At 39.7% G+C, this 16,859-nt stretch overlaps 2 protein-coding genes across 2 annotated transcripts; both read left to right on the forward strand.

Moving 5' to 3' along the window:
- The first annotated feature begins 932 nt into the window (after positions 1 to 932).
- Positions 933 to 10,586, forward strand: LOC148068478 (lactase/phlorizin hydrolase-like). Its single transcript, XM_087804610.1, has 17 exons — positions 933 to 1,546; positions 2,440 to 2,510; positions 3,373 to 3,450; positions 3,525 to 3,618; positions 4,098 to 4,182; positions 4,248 to 4,911; positions 5,043 to 5,688; positions 5,760 to 7,313; positions 7,415 to 7,683; positions 8,020 to 8,310; positions 8,385 to 8,583; positions 8,758 to 8,960; positions 9,023 to 9,129; positions 9,199 to 9,330; positions 9,397 to 9,620; positions 9,997 to 10,233; positions 10,339 to 10,586. Exons 1-17 carry the CDS (start codon positions 982 to 984, stop codon positions 10,584 to 10,586), a joined length of 5,667 nt encoding a protein of 1,888 aa, XP_087660736.1. The 5' UTR covers positions 933 to 981.
- Positions 10,587 to 12,702: 2,116 nt separating this feature from the next.
- Positions 12,703 to 16,527, forward strand: LOC148068479 (interferon alpha/beta receptor 2-like). Its single transcript, XM_087804529.1, has 7 exons — positions 12,703 to 12,843; positions 13,314 to 13,446; positions 14,317 to 14,495; positions 14,616 to 14,776; positions 15,781 to 15,943; positions 16,014 to 16,135; positions 16,197 to 16,527. Exons 1-7 carry the CDS (start codon positions 12,789 to 12,791, stop codon positions 16,221 to 16,223), a joined length of 840 nt encoding a protein of 279 aa, XP_087660655.1. The 5' UTR covers positions 12,703 to 12,788; the 3' UTR covers positions 16,224 to 16,527.
- Positions 16,528 to 16,859: the final 332 nt, after the last annotated feature.

Consider the following 16,859-nt stretch of genomic DNA (forward strand, 5'->3'; position numbering starts at 1 on the left):
AATACGTTCCGGATGAAAAATATTAAGTTTTCACATCGACTTTGAGTGAATATTTTATTATTGCCAAATATAATCCCCTTTCTTATTACATTGCTTAAAGGTCAACTAATGTGAAAACCCAACTTCCGTATTTACTCACATGTTTCAAATGTTGAAGTCTTCCTCTCCAAGATGTAGTCCCTCATCATGACCATGTTTTGAACTTATTACTTTATAATATGTCTTGGAGGTGCAGTCACAATCCTCGATCCTTGACCAATCACAACATAATTTAATTTCCAGACAAAATAAGCTTTTCAGAGGGCGGGGCTTAAGATAATTTTTCTAATGTAAATATTTCAATGAAAAGAGATTTTTGTACAAACAGATACATACTGAGGAGTACAATAGAGTCCAAGATCTATTTAAGACACACTTAAATCAACTCATTAAATGCCCTTTAAACGTTTATTTAATGCACAAAAGATTAAAGGTGCCTCTAACTTTTACTGGATACGACATGTTTTTTTTTATACTTAACTTGGTGACTATAGTCAATGTTCACACGTTCACAACCGTATTAAAGTGGAAGATAATCTACTGCATGATCTTCCCAATGATTATCAGTGGAGAGTAGACTGACTTGTGAATTGAAAATTAGAATATGTAGCCCTTCCGTCAACCTCCATCCTTCCCTCACACGAAAAAAATGATATTTTTACTGTATGCACTTCATTGATTGGTATTTAACTAGAACCCCTCATAAAATGACCAAGTATGTGTTGGTGATATTTCCTTCTTCTTTTATCTTGAGCAATGTGAGAGTTCACATTAGGTTGTAACTTAAAATGCTGAAACACAAGTTCCGAGTTCAAAGTCTAACTGATTAACCTTAGATAAAATACGGCTCCTTATCCTGATATCAACTTTCATTTGTCAGAGAGCATGATAGAGTAGCTTCAGCATCTGTGGATAATACTAGTCCATCTTCTGTCTGCCACCATGAAGAAGTCCTTGTGGCTTTTTCTTCTTTGTGTCGGGTGTGTCCAGCGAGCAGATGGACAGAAGGAGTTCTTGGTTCTCGCTGGTCCTTTAGAGAATAAAGAGGAAGGGGGAGACTTTGACTGCAGCTTGACAATTCCTGCTGGTACCGAAGAATACTTTCAGTACCTCCTGAGCAGAGGAGTGACCCACTTCAAGGTGCCTTTATCATGGGATCAGCTCCTTCCTTCAGGGTCTTCTAGCCAACCTCAGCTGGCGGTGGTCTCCTGCTTCTCCACCCTGCTGACTCAGCTGAGGGAGGTGGGCCTGCAGCCACTGGTGGTCCTTCATGGATCTGAAGTACCACCTTCTCTGCGATCCAGATATGGAGGCTGGGAGAGCGCGAGGCTGAGGGAGATGTTCATGCAGTATGCCGAGTTTGTGTTTGAAGAGTTTGGAAAGCTGGCCGACACGTGGATGACACTGGGCGACCTGGACACAGAAAGAGAAGAAAGTTCTTGGCAGAACATTTTTAGCCTCAACAAAAAGATCTACCTAAGTTTTCATCAACGCTTTCCTGGAAGTGGTGAGTTGATGCGGAAGATAATTTGCAAGCTTGGAATGTATATTGAAATGAGTTGGACTTTATATACAGAGAAACAGTAAGAAATATTAAATAAAATAGGAATTCTCTATCAGAAATATATTGAAATAAAATAACAATGTGGATAAACGTTTGCTCGCAAAGTTAACATGTTCTGTAATTTGGACTTAAAAACTAGATATGGTAAGTTTTCGGAGTTAGCTCATATTCTTTAGGCACTTGCTTAAAACCTAAAATAGTAAAAGGGTATTTAAAAATTCCAACACAAAAATAAAAACCTGTTTAAGTTCCTGCCTTATGTTAATAAATAATGTTCAGTTATTGTTTAGAAAGTTAGAAACTTTATAATGTAAACCAGTTGGGTATGATGTGTCCAAAAAATTTTCTTTTATTTTTAATATTTCTATGTTTTTTTTTAAATCAATAAATAGTATTTTAAGTTGAATATTTAATAACTGTATTAAGATCTATGAATGTCTGAAGTGGGTTAAAGATACATTTTGAAATTATTTTGTATAACTTTGCATATCAAAAAACAAACTTGATTGTTGACATTCTGACATCTTGGTTAATATTAATAGATATTTTTAGTTTTTTTACTAATAGTTTGAGTTGAATTTGTCTTAATTGTTATGCTATCAGATACAACATTATACGTATTTCATGCTTGTATATGTATGTATCTGTATCTCTTCCAGCATCTTTGCTTGTACCAATTGTTTTCAGATAAATTAATGAAGTAGTTTGTAACCTATATACGCTCAGGTGTGCTTCAAATATTGTATTGTAAGTATTTTTGTAGAGAGTGTGTATATGCTGCCGTTCAGTTCTTTCCACTGTCAGACAACCAATGACATCGGCTTTCTTCTCTCCAGGTAAACGTTTATCACTGGGGTTCAAGTCCAGTCAGACTTCTATTCTTTCCCAGGTCAAAAGTTTAACTGCAGTAAGTCGACCCTCTTGCACGCTTTACTCTGGCGGATTCCTGCTCTTTTGTTGCCTCCTTTTATGACATGAATCATGCTGTCGTGTCCTTGATAAGAAAGTGTTGATTGAGTATCTCATCGGCACGTTCATTTACTTGTGCACATTCATATCAATAACTAAAGAGTCAAGAGCTGACCATGTAGTTTTGCATTATTTGCACAATACTTAACACAAAATACAAAAATATTGCTATTTATTCTCAATGTTATTACTCTACATTTGTGTACAACGTTATATCATTATTAGTATTAGAATTATTTGAAAACTATTTGAACATATCAAGTTCAAATTAAGACGAAAAATTGTGTGGAGCTCTAGGATAAATGGTCTCTTAATAGTCAATGAAATACAAATCATTAATTAAAGTTTTCTTCATGTTGATACAAATATCAACAGTTTTGTATTAAAGAAAACAATGATGCTAGTAATTGCAATGTGGTGAAGACTCCGTTGCCAAAAACCCCATGTTAAAGCTGTTGATGTGTGTGTTTCTTGTTTTATCTAACTGGTAACTTAAAAATCTCTTGGTACTTACTACTTAATATGGAAATAAATGTCTCTGACCCACTAATCTCAAGAAGTTTGTTGGTCACGCGACACTAGCAAACTCTCCAGGCTTGTCGCCCTGACAAAGTTAAGTAGTGAATAAAATCTTTAAAACTACTACTAGAGTCCTGACTGTGATTTATACTGACATACATATCGTTATTTACTAATAAATAATATATAGAACCATGAATAAAGTGAAAGAAAACGATGGTGTCAATGGAAAACTGAGTTTTTGTCATGACAAACATTGTATTAACATTGTATGATTTCAGGTGGATTTTGTGTCGGTGCAAATGCACTATGACTGTGAATCACCATCAACTTTGAGGGAGGAGATAAGCAATATTCAGGTAGTTTTTTATTTTTTATATAATAATGAGCCCTTGTTTTGTCCATTAGCTAACCTTTTGTGTTTATTTTACAGAATGCGACTAATGATTTGCCCATCTTGATATACAAGTTGAGTGTAAGTGACTGCAAGGACAGTGACTACCAGCTTCTTGGTCATTTCCTTCAAGGTACATATTAAATATGAATAAGTCACTTTCCATATTATTCTTAGTAAAGATTGTAATGTGTTTATATATATATATATATATATATATATATATATATATATAGAAATGTTTAAAAAAGGATCGATTAAGCGTAGAAAAAATATAGACAGTTATTAGCTTTTGAAAGGACTAAATATGTTTAATTAATTAAAAGCCATTTTAACAAGTTTAAAGATTTAGTAAATATTAAAACACTTCATAGTTGGGGGAATCGATGGTTTGTAACCTGTTGGTGAAACTCCATGAAGCAGTTTCCTCATTTTCAGAACTATAGGTTCCGCTCTCGACTAAAGACAATTATGTGAAGTTTCATCCAATAAACACAAAGCTATAGACTATAGTGGAGTCTGGAAACAAAAGCACTACTTCATCAGCTCATCAGCAAATGACCGAAAAAGTAAACCAAGCAGCAAATACTTACCGTCTTCCTTCTTTCAAAGTCTTGATGGAACGGGATGTGAAGCTCGTCGGATGTGATGTGATGAACATGTTAGGGGATCTGCGACTGCAGGATAGTCCAATAAGGTAAGTTCAGATGTGAGATCAACATGGTAAATATTCTGAGTTGTCTACTGTCTTCCCTCTGCCAGTGATCATGGTGCTGCACTTTACAGTGGGGAGCAAGGAAACAATTATCAGAGCATCTGGAGAGAGTTCAAAACAGACACAGATGGTTTCTTGAAGGAGTCTTTCCCTGCTGGCTTCTCCTGGGCCATCTCCAGTGAGTCCTTCAAGGTTGAGGGAGGATGGAAAGAAGGTGGGAAGGGTGAGACCATTTGGGATCGTTTCGGACACAATAACAACGTCTTCATGAACCAGACGGCCGACTTGGCTTGTGACAGTTACCACAAGGTGGACTATGACGTCTACCTTCTCAGAGGTCTTCAAGTCGATACGTATCAGTTTTCCATCTCTTGGGCTCGAATTTTTCCCAATGGCCACCCAAGCAGTATATCAGAGGACGGTATCCTCTACTATGAGAAGCTGATCAATGCTCTGGTTGAGTCTGCTATTCAACCTGTTGCTACCCTTTACCACTGGGATCTACCCCAGGTACTCCAAGATTCAGGAGGATGGAGAAATGTCTCCATTGTTGAGGTCTTCAAAAGCTATGCCGACTTCTGCTTCTCCAGGTTTGGAGACAGAGTGAAGACCTGGAACACCTTTAGTAGCCCATGGGTTGTGAGTCATGCTGGATATGGAACAGGTGAGCACGCACCTGGAGTGAAGGACTACGTGGTGGCCTCTTACCAGGTGAGTGTTAGTGCTGTGTAGAGTGACTTTTGGAAGGCGTATGTTTTGCAATGTGTTAGGTGTTATATTGTAAAATGTTTTGCTTTTAAAATAACATCTTGTAACTTGGTGTATTTGTTTGACAACCTCAGGTAACTCACAACATCCTGAAGTCCCATGCAGAGGCCTGGCATGTCTACAATGACAAGTACAGAACAAAACAAGGAGGCAAAGTGGGAATTGCACTTAACTCTGACTGGGCTGAGCCCAAAGATCCATCTAAACCTGAGGACGTTGCAGCAGCTGACCGCTACCTGCAGTCAATGCTGGGTTGGTATGCTCATCCCATTTTTGTGGATGGAGATTATCCATTAGCACTAAGGACTCAGATTGAAGAGAAAAATAAAGCATGTGTGGACTCACCTGCTGTCCTACCAATTTTCACTAGCAAAGAGAAAGAAAGGATAAAGGGTACAGCAGACTTCTTTGGGTTAAATCACTACACATCCAGGTTGGTCAATTACAGAAATGGTGGTTGTACTCCTCGTCCTGAGGGCGTTGGCAATTTCCAGACCAGTGTGGACCCTTCATGGTCCGCTACAGCGTCTGACTGGATCTTCTCAGCACCTTGGGGTCTGAGGAGACTTCTGAAGTACATTTCAACAGAGTTTATGAGAGCGAAGAAAGTACCAGTGTTTGTAACTGGGAATGGGATGCCCACTGAGTCCACCGGAGACACTCTCAATGACAACACTAGAATAGAGTACATGAGGAACTACATCAACGAGGCCCTGAAAGGTAAATATCAATAAATTATTTAAATATTTCATTAAATGTATATTTTAATGGGAAGTTTCATTTTTGTACAGCCAAATTACTAGATGATGTGGACATACAAAGATTCACTGTGCAGTCACTAATGGATGGATTTGAAGGAAAGCAGGGTTACAGCCAGAGATTTGGTCTTCATCATGTCAACTTTGAAGATCCTGACAGGCCAAGAACTCCTAGACAGTCTGCATATTTCTACTCTGAAGTCATCCAGCAAAACGGTTTCAGAAAACTCAAAGAAGACGTTTCACACACTCCACAGAGGCAGATATTTCAACGGTCCCCGACACTCCCTCCATCACAGGTCCCTTCTAAAGCAAAAGTGGTCTGGGAGAAGTTCTCTCACCAGTCCAAGTTCCAAACAAAACTCTACCATTACGGCACATTCCCACAAGGCTTCAGTTGGGGTGCATCATCGTCGGCCTATCAGACTGAAGGTGCCTGGAACACAGACGGGAAAGGACAGAGTGTATGGGATCAGTTCACCCAGAAACCTGGAAGTATTCCAGGTAATCCCACTGGAGATGTGGCCTGTGACAGCTATAACAGACTGGAAGAGGACCTTTACATGCTGCGAGCTCTCCAAGTGACGTCCTACAGGTTCTCCTTGTCCTGGTCCAGGATCTTTCCCGATGGTAAAAAAACCTCTATGAACCAGAAAGGTGTTGACTTCTACGACAGAGTTATCAATGGCCTGCTAGCTGCTAACATCACACCCATGGTGACGGTCTATCATTGGGACCTTCCACAAGCTCTACAAAATCTGGGTGGCTGGGAAAATGTGGACATGATTGACATTTTTAACGACTACTGTGACTTCTGCTTTGCCACTTTCGGAGACAGGGTTAAACTTTGGATAACAATCAATCAGCCCCAGACGATCGCCTGGTCCGGATATGGGCTCGGACAGATTCCCCCAAATATCAAGAAGCCGGGAGTTGCACCTTACAAAGTAGCACATAACCTGATAAAAGCTCACGCCAAAGCCTACCACACATACAATGATAAGTATCGAAAATCACAAGGTGGTCTGGTATCTCTGGCCCTCAGTGCCGACTGGGTGGAACCTTTGGATGTTAGTGTTCGGCGTGAAGTTGATGCTGCAGACAGAGCTTTACAGTTCAACCTTGGCTGGTTCGCACATCCTATTTTCAAGAACGGTGACTATCCTGATGCGATGAAGTGGCAGGTGGGTAACAAGAGTGAGCTCCAAGGTCTTCCAGAGTCCAGACTACCAACCTTTACTGAGGCAGAGAAAGGCCTGATTCGTGGAACTGCAGATATGTTTTGTGTCAATCATTACACGACAAAGATCATCAGTCATGTCACAGCTCGCCTCAGTCCTCAGTCATACGAGTATGATCAGGATCTTTCAGAAGCCGAGGAGAGTGAGTCTCCAACTACTGCCATCAGCAAACAGAGGGCTGTGGCCTGGGGTTTGAGAAGGTTGCTCAACTGGATAAAAGAGGAGTATGGAGATCCAAACATCTACATCACCGAGAATGGAGTAGCGACAGAAGCTGCAAAGACCACATGGGATGACACCTCTAGAGTATTTTTTTACAAGACATATATTGACGAGGCCCTAAAAGGTGTGTTGAACTTGAAATAATTATACAAATCAGACTACCCTGAACATTTCCTTTAGAGATTCTGTCCTAACTATTGATTTGTATGTTTTGTATGTCCATAGCATTCCATCTTGACAACGTTCAGGTCAAAGGGTACATGGCAACATCCCTCATGGATTCATTCGAATGGCTTAATGGATACAAAGTTGGATTTGGCCTACACCATGTGGACTTCACAAACCCAAACAGACCAAGAACACCCAAGTACTCCGCCCACTTCTATCATCAAGTGATTAAAGCAAATGGCTTTCCAGTTCCAGAAGATGAGAAGACACTGTACGGCTCATTCCGTAAAGATTTTCTCTGGAGTACGGCAACAGCATCATATCAGGTATGTGTTTTGTTTTCAAGAAGGATGCAGAAAGGTTTTTTAGATATTCCTTGTGGAAATCAAAGTATTCAAATAAGTAAGAAAAACATTGATTATTGAACAATAATTATGGCTATTTATTTAACAGATTTGACAAGTGACTTTTAAAAGCACTATTTTTGGAATTTGTTAAATGTTCAATGTTATTCAAATTGGAGGTAATTTTCTCAAATGTTACAATCACTCCATCAAGATAGGCAATGTAGAAGTAAAAATCAAAGGTTCGGGAAGAATTGATTATTCTACAAAACTGTTTTGTCTTGTGTTTTTGTTGACTGGTATCATGTATTCTTCCAGATTGAAGGCGGCTGGAGGGCAGATGGAAAGGGTCTTAGCATCTGGGATAAGTTTGCTCATACGCCTCTCCGCATCTTTAACGATGACAACGGCGATGTAGCATGCGACAGTTACAACAAGGTGGATGAGGATGTGGCCATACTGCAGCAGTTAAAAGTCAACCACTACCGGTTTTCCATTTCCTGGTCAAGAGTTCTTCCTGACGGCACCACCAAGTACGTCAACGAGGCTGGACTCAACTACTACCACAGACTTATAGACGGACTACTTGCTGCAAATATTCAACCACATGTATGTCCTAACATTTTTCCCTAAGGTTCTAGTGTACAGGTCTTTAAAGGGTTTCTGCTCTTTTGCCATTTTAGATCACTCTTTACCATTGGGACCTTCCACAAGCTTTACAGGATGATGGGGGCTGGGAGAATGACAACATCGTCCTCAAATTCAGGGATTATGCAGACTTCATCTTTAGCCGCCTTGGCCACAAAGTGAAACTTTGGATAACCATTAATGAGCCATATAATGTAGCTAATGTAGGACATGGCTATGGTGCAGCAGCCCCAGGTATCGTGATCGTTTTTCTAATTTTATTTGTTTACTATAAAGTAAACACTCACAAGATGACTAGAATTGACATGAATTGTTTAAATGTTCTGTGCATCTGTGACCTTCACCTTAACTCAATATGATTTTGAGGACAACATATATATTAAAGATTGTTGTCCTCTTATACACTAGGCATCAGCTTCCGACCGGGTACGCTGCCTTACATTGTCGGACACAACCTAATAAAGGCTCATGCGGAAGCCTGGCATCTTTACAACGACAAATACCGGGCCACACAGAAGGGAAGGATCTCAATCACCATCAACTCTGACTGGTCAGAACCCAGAAATCCCTATAAGCAAGAGGATGTAGATGCAGCCAGACGTGTGGTGCAGGTGATTTAAAATTAAAAACAACAGATATTTTTGTATCTTATAGTATTGTTTACGCTTTTCAGTTCTACATTGGCTGGTTTGCTCATCCCATTTTTAATGGGGACTACAGTGAGACGATGAAGACCATCATACGAGAGAGAAGTTTAGCTGCTGGCCTGGCAAAATCAAGGTGTGTTTTGTGGTAAAACAATAAGGACGGAAATGCACATAGATAGACATTTTTAACGTTACTTTCCAGGCTTCCTGAGTTCACTCCAGAAGAGATTCAAAGAATTAAGGGGACACATGACTACTTTGGGTTCAACCATTACACCACGGTCCTGGCTTTTCCTGTGGATTATGGAAATCTGCAGCACTATGATGCTGATAGGTAAAACAAAATAAGATTGAAGTTTTTATGTAACAAGGAAAGATCAATCTTTGTCCATTTTTTCAGGGGTGCAGGGACAATCGGGGATCGCACTTGGCTAGATTCAGGCTCATCGTGGCTGAAGGTCACCCCATTCGGATTCAGGAAAATATTAAACTTCATCAAAACAGAGTATGGGAACCCTCTGATCATCATCACGGAGAATGGAATCTCAGAACGTGGACCGGTCGACTTAAATGATGTCCACAGGAGCTACTACTACGAAAAATACCTGAACCAGGTGTTGAAAGGTATCAGAAATCCTTCACTCTTCAGGACAAGAGATGTGACTAACAGCGGATTCCTTAACTCTAATCCTAACCCAAACTAAGAGTTCAATGACATCAGGTTCGCTTAGTTGTCTAACTAATGTTCCAAATATGGGTTTGTAACATTTGTAAACTCAATTATTCTTGTAAAACTATTAATATTTTAGCAACATTTGCTACTGTGTTGTTACTTTTTAAGCAAAATCTGGCTTTTATTGCACAACTTTATCGCATTAACATTAGAACGGCTATGGTCCATTAAAAATCATGGGGAAATTAGAGTTTACACAAAAAGGAAATCAAAAATAATATAATTTGATTTCAATTTCAATAATCTTTGTCACCTGCTCGGTTGCAGCTTCCACGCTGGATAACGTGGACATCCGTGGTTACACCGCTTGGTCGCTGATGGACAACCTAGAATGGGCAACTGGCTTTTCCGAACGATTTGGACTTTTCTACGTGAATCATTCGGATCCGAATCTGTCTAGGGTGGCCAAGTCGTCCGTTAACACATTCTCCACTATTATCAGTTGCAATGGTTTTCCAGACCCGGCTTCGGGACCCCATGAGTGTCTCGCTCCTGAGCCCGGCGGTGAGTATCACTGTGCAATAGGAACAGATTTTTTTTTTATTAAATTAAATTGAAGAGTCTATTCATGCTGAAGTGCAGTGAGTATTAACTTCTTATCCATTACAGCAACGAGTGTTCCACCAACACCAATAACAACACAACGGATACCAACAACACCACAAGCCGACTCTGTCAAGTTCTTGGGTCTGACTCTCTCCGTCGCTGATGCCGAGACTGGGCTCTACACAACGTTTGCTCTGCTGGTTGTTGCTGCTGTTGCCGTATCAATCACAACCTATTGCTTTGTAAAGGCAAGAAAAAAGTCCAGCGACTATGGTTTTAATGAAAATATAGGAATGGAGAAAAGGTTCTAGAGAACTACCATCTATTTATAGAAGTCTGCGTAATGAAGGTCCATGTTTTCAGGTTCTAAATTGTGCAGTGTAAAGAATTTAGCGTAGGATGCTGGAGCACCAATTAGCAACTATTACTATTGTATATCTAGCTAAACTTTGATAATCATGATGCTTTAAACGTGAGACAATGAAATAGTCTTGAAATCCACTTTAAATATTTTGAACCTCTGTGGCCAACATCTGTGTTTTACTACACGTAAGCTGTTAATCCGCCTTTATGAATTCTCAAGTGTACGGGAAGAACATCTTATACTGTGTCGCAAATAAAGTTAGAGGTATTTGATATCACGGATTAATAGTTGAAACCGTTTGTAAAGTATTTTAAATTAATGTTCCTGTTTTCTAAATAAAGACCCAATGTTTTTACAAGACATCTCTGAATGTATTCATATGATCACATGTCATTATATAGCTTAGACGACAAGTGTCAACAGCTCAAGTGTAGGTAAGAGTCTTGTGCAGAATCAGTAGGTTACAATAAAGGTAACATTTAATCAAACATAAAGGTCCAAATTACACAACAAGAGTTCAATATCGTACCCAAAACTACAAGTCCAATAATTCAGATAATGTCATAAAGTAAAAACGGGTAAGGGAAACAAGAACGGGGAATCTGAAAAAATATTAATCTTAAATAAATATTTTTATTTATTTAAGATTAAGTTAAGTTAAAGAAGTCAGAAAACTCAACAAAACAAGAGTCCAGACACAGAACATTAAAGGAAGAACCACAGAAAATGATCATGCCAGGACATTTTTCTATAAGAACACTTGCCTGGAGGGAGCTAGTAGAAATAAAATCCACAGAAGAGAGAAAACAGGAAATGACAAATCATAGTAAAACCAAAATAAAAGAGAAACATTACAGGCCTATCACGCTATTATATGTTATCTTACGAGCTGGAAAACTGAAGTCAATACAGATTCAAGTTGATATAGTGAACTACAAGAAAGTTACTGTTTAGAGCTGAGGGACAGATATCGTTGATGCAGCAATAATGAGGAGTGCAGAAACAAACTTGATGGAAAACAGATTGTGCTTCATTTAGTGATAATGGCTCGATTTAATCCCCAATATTATTGAGATTATATCATGATTAGACTCTTATTAAGAGAGCTAATTATAGATGGTTGCGTAAACATGGACTAGGGTTGGGATATTCAATTTGCTAAGGGGCCACATAATATCCCCCCACTGTTGTTAGGGGGCCATGGAATCAAAGTAAAGAAAGTATGACGGAAACCCTTAAATAATGAATAAATCAGAATAAAATGTACGTAAAAGGCTATTACAAATTGCAAATACCCTATAATTACTATAACAATCCAAACGTTTTATTTGACTGTATATAATTCCAATTTATATGCATTCTTAATAAAATGTACTTTATATACCCGGATTTCTCCTGATGGTTCAGCTGGCGTGCTGCGTCGCAGCCTACTGCCATCAGTGTGTGATTGTGTGTGTGAATGGGTGAATGTGTAACTTGAATAAGCATAGAAAAAGCGCTATATAAGTGAGAGCCATTTACCATAATGGTGAAAACAAAATATGATCAAAGACGTGCAGAAGAACCTGCTGAGGACTCGTCAAAAATGTATTTAAGTCAGGTAGGATGGAATGTTTTAGAAAACATTAAGTTTTATTTGATACTTTTCAAGCTTCAACGAGCGCGATCATGTGACCTCAGATCATAGGTTTGAATGTCAATCAACTCATGAGCTGCTTCCATCAGCTGGCAGGTTTTTTTATTTACCTTCAATGCAGGAGGAAGCTGGTGTTCATGGTGACGGGACCACAATGATGTCACATCCTGCCATCCATACAGTCCTTGGGTTGAAGTTTGGTCTTCGATCTTGGTCCACTCTCACACAAATATGGCTTCCTAGGGCGATACATTTTCCATTTTTTGGTTTTAGGGCAAAAAATTATCAGAAATCCTTTTTCAAATTATCTGATATATTGGTTCTAAAGTTCTCTTTGGCGTGACATACATTAAAGCACTAGTGGTACTTTTCCTGTGGTTTTAAACACTCATACACACATACAGATGTCAGACACAAACAGCATCATGGGGGAGGTACTTCTGAAGAAACAGAAACTCGCAGAACAGATGAACGCGTCAACTCTTTTCAGCAGGTTCTGGTCCACAAGCTGATATGGACCTGAACAGAGGACAGATGTTCTGCTGGTGGTTTCTCCTGCTGCAGCTCGGTAAATACTCGATCACTTTGGACCCATGTTTGTTTGTTTTTTGACTAGAACTAGTTTGTGTAGGGTTGCTTTGACAATATAAGTAAGTAAGTAAGTAAGAGTCATTTGTATTTATAGAGCGCTTTTCCAGACCAGGGTCACAAAGCGCTTAAACAATCAAAACAATACTAACTAAAATATATACTTAAAAGGTCAAGATAAAACCGAGAACAACACAGGAAAACCTTTTTGTGAAAAAATGGTCCCTTGATTATGACAACCTTGTGTTTCCATCAGGTATGATGCTTCAATACAACATTGTGTTGCGATAATACGAGACAAGACTTGTTTGTGCGCTCGCTACTGTCAAGACGATCACAACAACTTTCATTACAACCGTCACGAGAACTATAGTTGGTCATAGACTTCACACCTTTTGGTGTGAGAAGGTGTCAGACATGTGAGCGTCTCTGTCTGTGTGTGTCTTCTAGCCGAGTGTGTCCTGCTGCCGCCACCGTCCTCCGTCTCGTTCTCATCCTTCAACATGGAACACTTCATCCACTTCCTGCCAGGACCAGACACCCCCGCTGACTCTCGCTTCAGTGTAGAGGTCACTCAGCTTGGGTACTGACCGTGTGCACAAAACACACACTCATGGCTCCCACAACACTTGAGGGGTGGACAATTGGGTTTCCTAATGGACACATTGTATTATTAAATTAAATTATATACTGTGACTGTTGTGAGGGGCAGTTCAGTTTTTCATTTGGAGAAAAAAGAAAACTAATACGATTTAAAAGAGTAAAGGAAAAAAAGGAAAAATCATGTAGAAATTATTTATAAGTTGTGATGCATTCATGGCTGTTTATTAGCATGAATTAAAACTTGTAAAATTGTATTTTAACAAAATTAACAACCATCATAATGTCTCCTGTTAATCCTTACAGATGGATTGAGGGACAAGAAACTTTCACATAAAGGACAAAATTAATCATAGAATAGTCCTTAAGTTTTTTTTTACTTTCTAGGTGTGTTTTGATTGGAACGAGTAATTAACCATTTTTTAATAAACAAACAATAACAAATTTAATGAATAAGTAATATTTTCAATTGTTTACCTAATCAGGGCCACATAAATACGATGAAAGAAAAGTAAAGAAAGAAAGGACAAAACAGTTCATGACAGTGCATTATTGTATTTAAAAACATCATAATAAACCATCATTATATCTCTCAAAAAGCCTTACATCAGAAATATTCAGGAAAACGACAAAATATTCCAACAAGTTTTCTTTTTTATCTATCTTTATCTTTTTATCTTGTGTTTTGAGATAAAAGAGTAATGAACATTATCCTTCGAAATAACAAAACAGCTTTGTTGGAATGTCAGAATAATTTCAACATTATATTATTGTATTATTATTCATAGTGATACCTCAGCAGGATTCTGGTACCTGCATGGTTCCGGTGCCGGTGTGACCTCTGTGTCCTCAGGAAGAAGACCCGCTGGCGTCCCGTCTCAAACTGCTACGAGCTGACGGTCGGCCAGACCTGCAACATCACAGCCGTCATCACCGACCCAATTGAGACGCACCGGTGCAGAGTCCGAGCTAGCACGACCCACCAGACCTCCCAATGGACTCTGTCGGAGCAGTTCCTGCCGCTGATGGACAGTGAGGCTGTGTATTTGTGTGTGTGAGAGTGTGTGCGTGCGTGTACACGTGTGTGTGTGATTTGAAGTTGTAGGTGTAGAGATGCTTCAGCCACATCTGGACCGACTCTTCCTTCCTCAGCCGTCATTGGACCTCCAGAGCTGTCCTTGGCTGGCTGTGGGAGTTGTCTGATCCTCCGGGTCACGGTTCCTACGTCAGTACATCCACAGCGTCGTCGGCATCTCCAGGGTCTCTACAGAAAACTGGAGCTGGAGGTGACCCGTGTCAGCGACGGGGCTCAGGTAAGTCTTTGACCTTTGACCTCTAGAACCATCTGAACATGCTGACAGGTCGAACGGAAATACGTGTGGAAACACAGCAGAGTATGTGTGTGTGCAGGTGTGTGTGTTTGTGTGTTCATGTTTGTGTGTGTGTGTGTGTGTGTGTGTGTGTGTGTGTGTGTGTGTGTGTGTGCAGGTGTGCGTTTGCAGGTGTGTGTGCTTGCATGTGTGTGTTTGTGTGTTCATGTTTGTGTGTGTGTGTAGGTGTGTGTGCTTGGGAGTGTGTGTGTTTGTGTGTGCATGTTTGTGTGTGTGTTTGTGTGTTCATGTTTTGTGTGTGTGTGTGTGTGCTTTCGTGTGTGGGTTTGTGTGTGTGTGTGTGCGTGTGCTTGCGTGTGTGTGTTTGTGTGTTCATGTTTGTGTGAGTGTGTGTGTGTGTGTGTGTGTGTGTGTGTGTGTGTGTGTGTGTGTGTGTGTGTGTGTGGGGGTGTGTGTGTGTGTGTGTGTGTGTGTGTGTGTGTGTGTGTGTGTGCTTGGGAGTGTGTGTGTTTGTGTGTGCATGTTTGTGCGTGTGTGCATGTTTGTGTGTGTTGTACACATGTGCATGTGTGTGTGAATTGGTGTCCCCATTTAGACAGCATTAGAATATACATTGTAAATGAATCAACATATAAAAAAAGTTCTAAATTAGAAATCACAGTTGTCTACAAAAGTGACTTTTCGGAGATTTGGAGTGTGTGAGCCCCAGCTTGATCTGTGTATTATCCTAAACCCTGCCTCTAGTGTAAGAATGAGGTACTACACTATGTTTATCTAGCTCATCTATCAGACAAGATAAATGAACCATAGATAATTATTTATACAAAAAGTGTATAGTTCACTTCATCTTGCTTTTCAAGACACAACATTTGATTGTTAATGTTGCATAAAAATGAAAGGTTCTGTTCTTAACAACTCCACAAGTAGCAGGTTTTCCCACTGGTGTGGTGTTGTGTCATATGAGTGTGTGTGTGTGTGTGTTTCAGTTCACACTGACCCTGCCGTACAAAGAGGAGACTGTGGTTTCGTACCTGCAGCGCGGCACTGAGTACTGTGTGCGTGTGAAGGTGGTGACACTCCTCAACCCTTACTCCGTCGCCGGGCGTCCAGAGTGCACATTCACCAGCGAGCCCGTCAACACGGCCTCCGGTACGACAGCACGAACGTGGATCTGGTCCTGTGGGGGAGCTAAGGTCCACATGCTGTTACTCTATTTCAGGGGTCGTGATTCTGGGCCTGCTGGCGGGCTTCTGTGGCCTGACAGTCCTGCTGACGATTCTGCTGCTCTACGGTGCTAAACTGAGTGTCAGATCACTGCAACAGCAGCAGGCATTAAAGAAGGTGAGGACGAGTTCTGTTTTTCTCATGTCCTCGTCCTGATCTTTCTCTTTTCTCCTTTCAGGGTCAACACAAGTCCACAAAGTACTAACATGTCATCTTTGTATTCATGTAGTTCTCTTGGTCAGCCACTTGATGGCGCCAGTCAACAATTCGGTTGAAGCGTGTCGCAGCTCGACCGCCTTGTGTGCGTTGGATTTATTATATTAACTTTGATTATTGACTAAAATAAATGTTTATTACTCAACTTTACCTATTTTTTTCTCTCGTTTTCTAAAGTTGTGAAATTAAAAATGTTTGATTATTATTCAAGATCATCACTTGTAATTGCGTTAGATGTATTGATTTAATGTTTGTTTGTCTTTTTAAATAAAAATATATGTTTACCAACCCAACAGCTGATGTGTGTAGATTAATATTACGTATAAATGGATGTTGTTCTATTTTAGTCTTTGTATCCTTTGTCTTTGTTATTTTTCTTTGATCGATGTTGTTTGTCTTTATCTTTAGACTTAGATTGTGTCATCTTGTTCTTTCTCTTTATGTTCTTGTTCTTATTTTATTTTGATATATTTTTAATGAAAAATTGCTGTATTTTCTGTGGCTATTGGAAAAAAACAATTGAATGTTTACCTTACCTTACCTTACCTTAAGAGTTCGTGAGATCTACTTTGAGATCCTCGACATTTAAAGTCAAGAGTTGTTCACGATTGTTCCAATTACAGTT

Source organism: Callionymus lyra, chromosome 12 (genome assembly GCF_982586985.1).
Source record: "Callionymus lyra chromosome 12, fCalLyr1.hap1.1, whole genome shotgun sequence".
In the NCBI taxonomy this organism is placed as follows: Eukaryota; Metazoa; Chordata; class Actinopteri; order Syngnathiformes; family Callionymidae; genus Callionymus; species Callionymus lyra.

Bases quoted from the DNA above. Each gene is read 5' to 3' on its own strand.
- LOC148068478 (XM_087804610.1), top strand. From the start codon at position 982: ATGAAGAAGTCCTTGTGGCTTTTTCTTCTTTGTGTCGGGTGTGTCCAG. The intron at 3,619-4,097 runs GTACATATTAAA...CTTCTTTCAAAG, and splicing joins TCTTGGTCATTTCCTTCAAG to TCTTGATGGAACGGGATGTG. The intron at 9,130-9,198 runs GTGTGTTTTGTG...GTTACTTTCCAG, and splicing joins GCTGGCCTGGCAAAATCAAG to GCTTCCTGAGTTCACTCCAG.
- LOC148068479 (XM_087804529.1), top strand. From the start codon at position 12,789: ATGGACCTGAACAGAGGACAGATGTTCTGCTGGTGGTTTCTCCTGCTG. The intron at 14,496-14,615 runs GTGAGGCTGTGT...TTCCTTCCTCAG, and splicing joins GTTCCTGCCGCTGATGGACA to CCGTCATTGGACCTCCAGAG. The intron at 16,136-16,196 runs GTGAGGACGAGT...TTCTCCTTTCAG, and splicing joins AGCAGCAGGCATTAAAGAAG to GGTCAACACAAGTCCACAAA.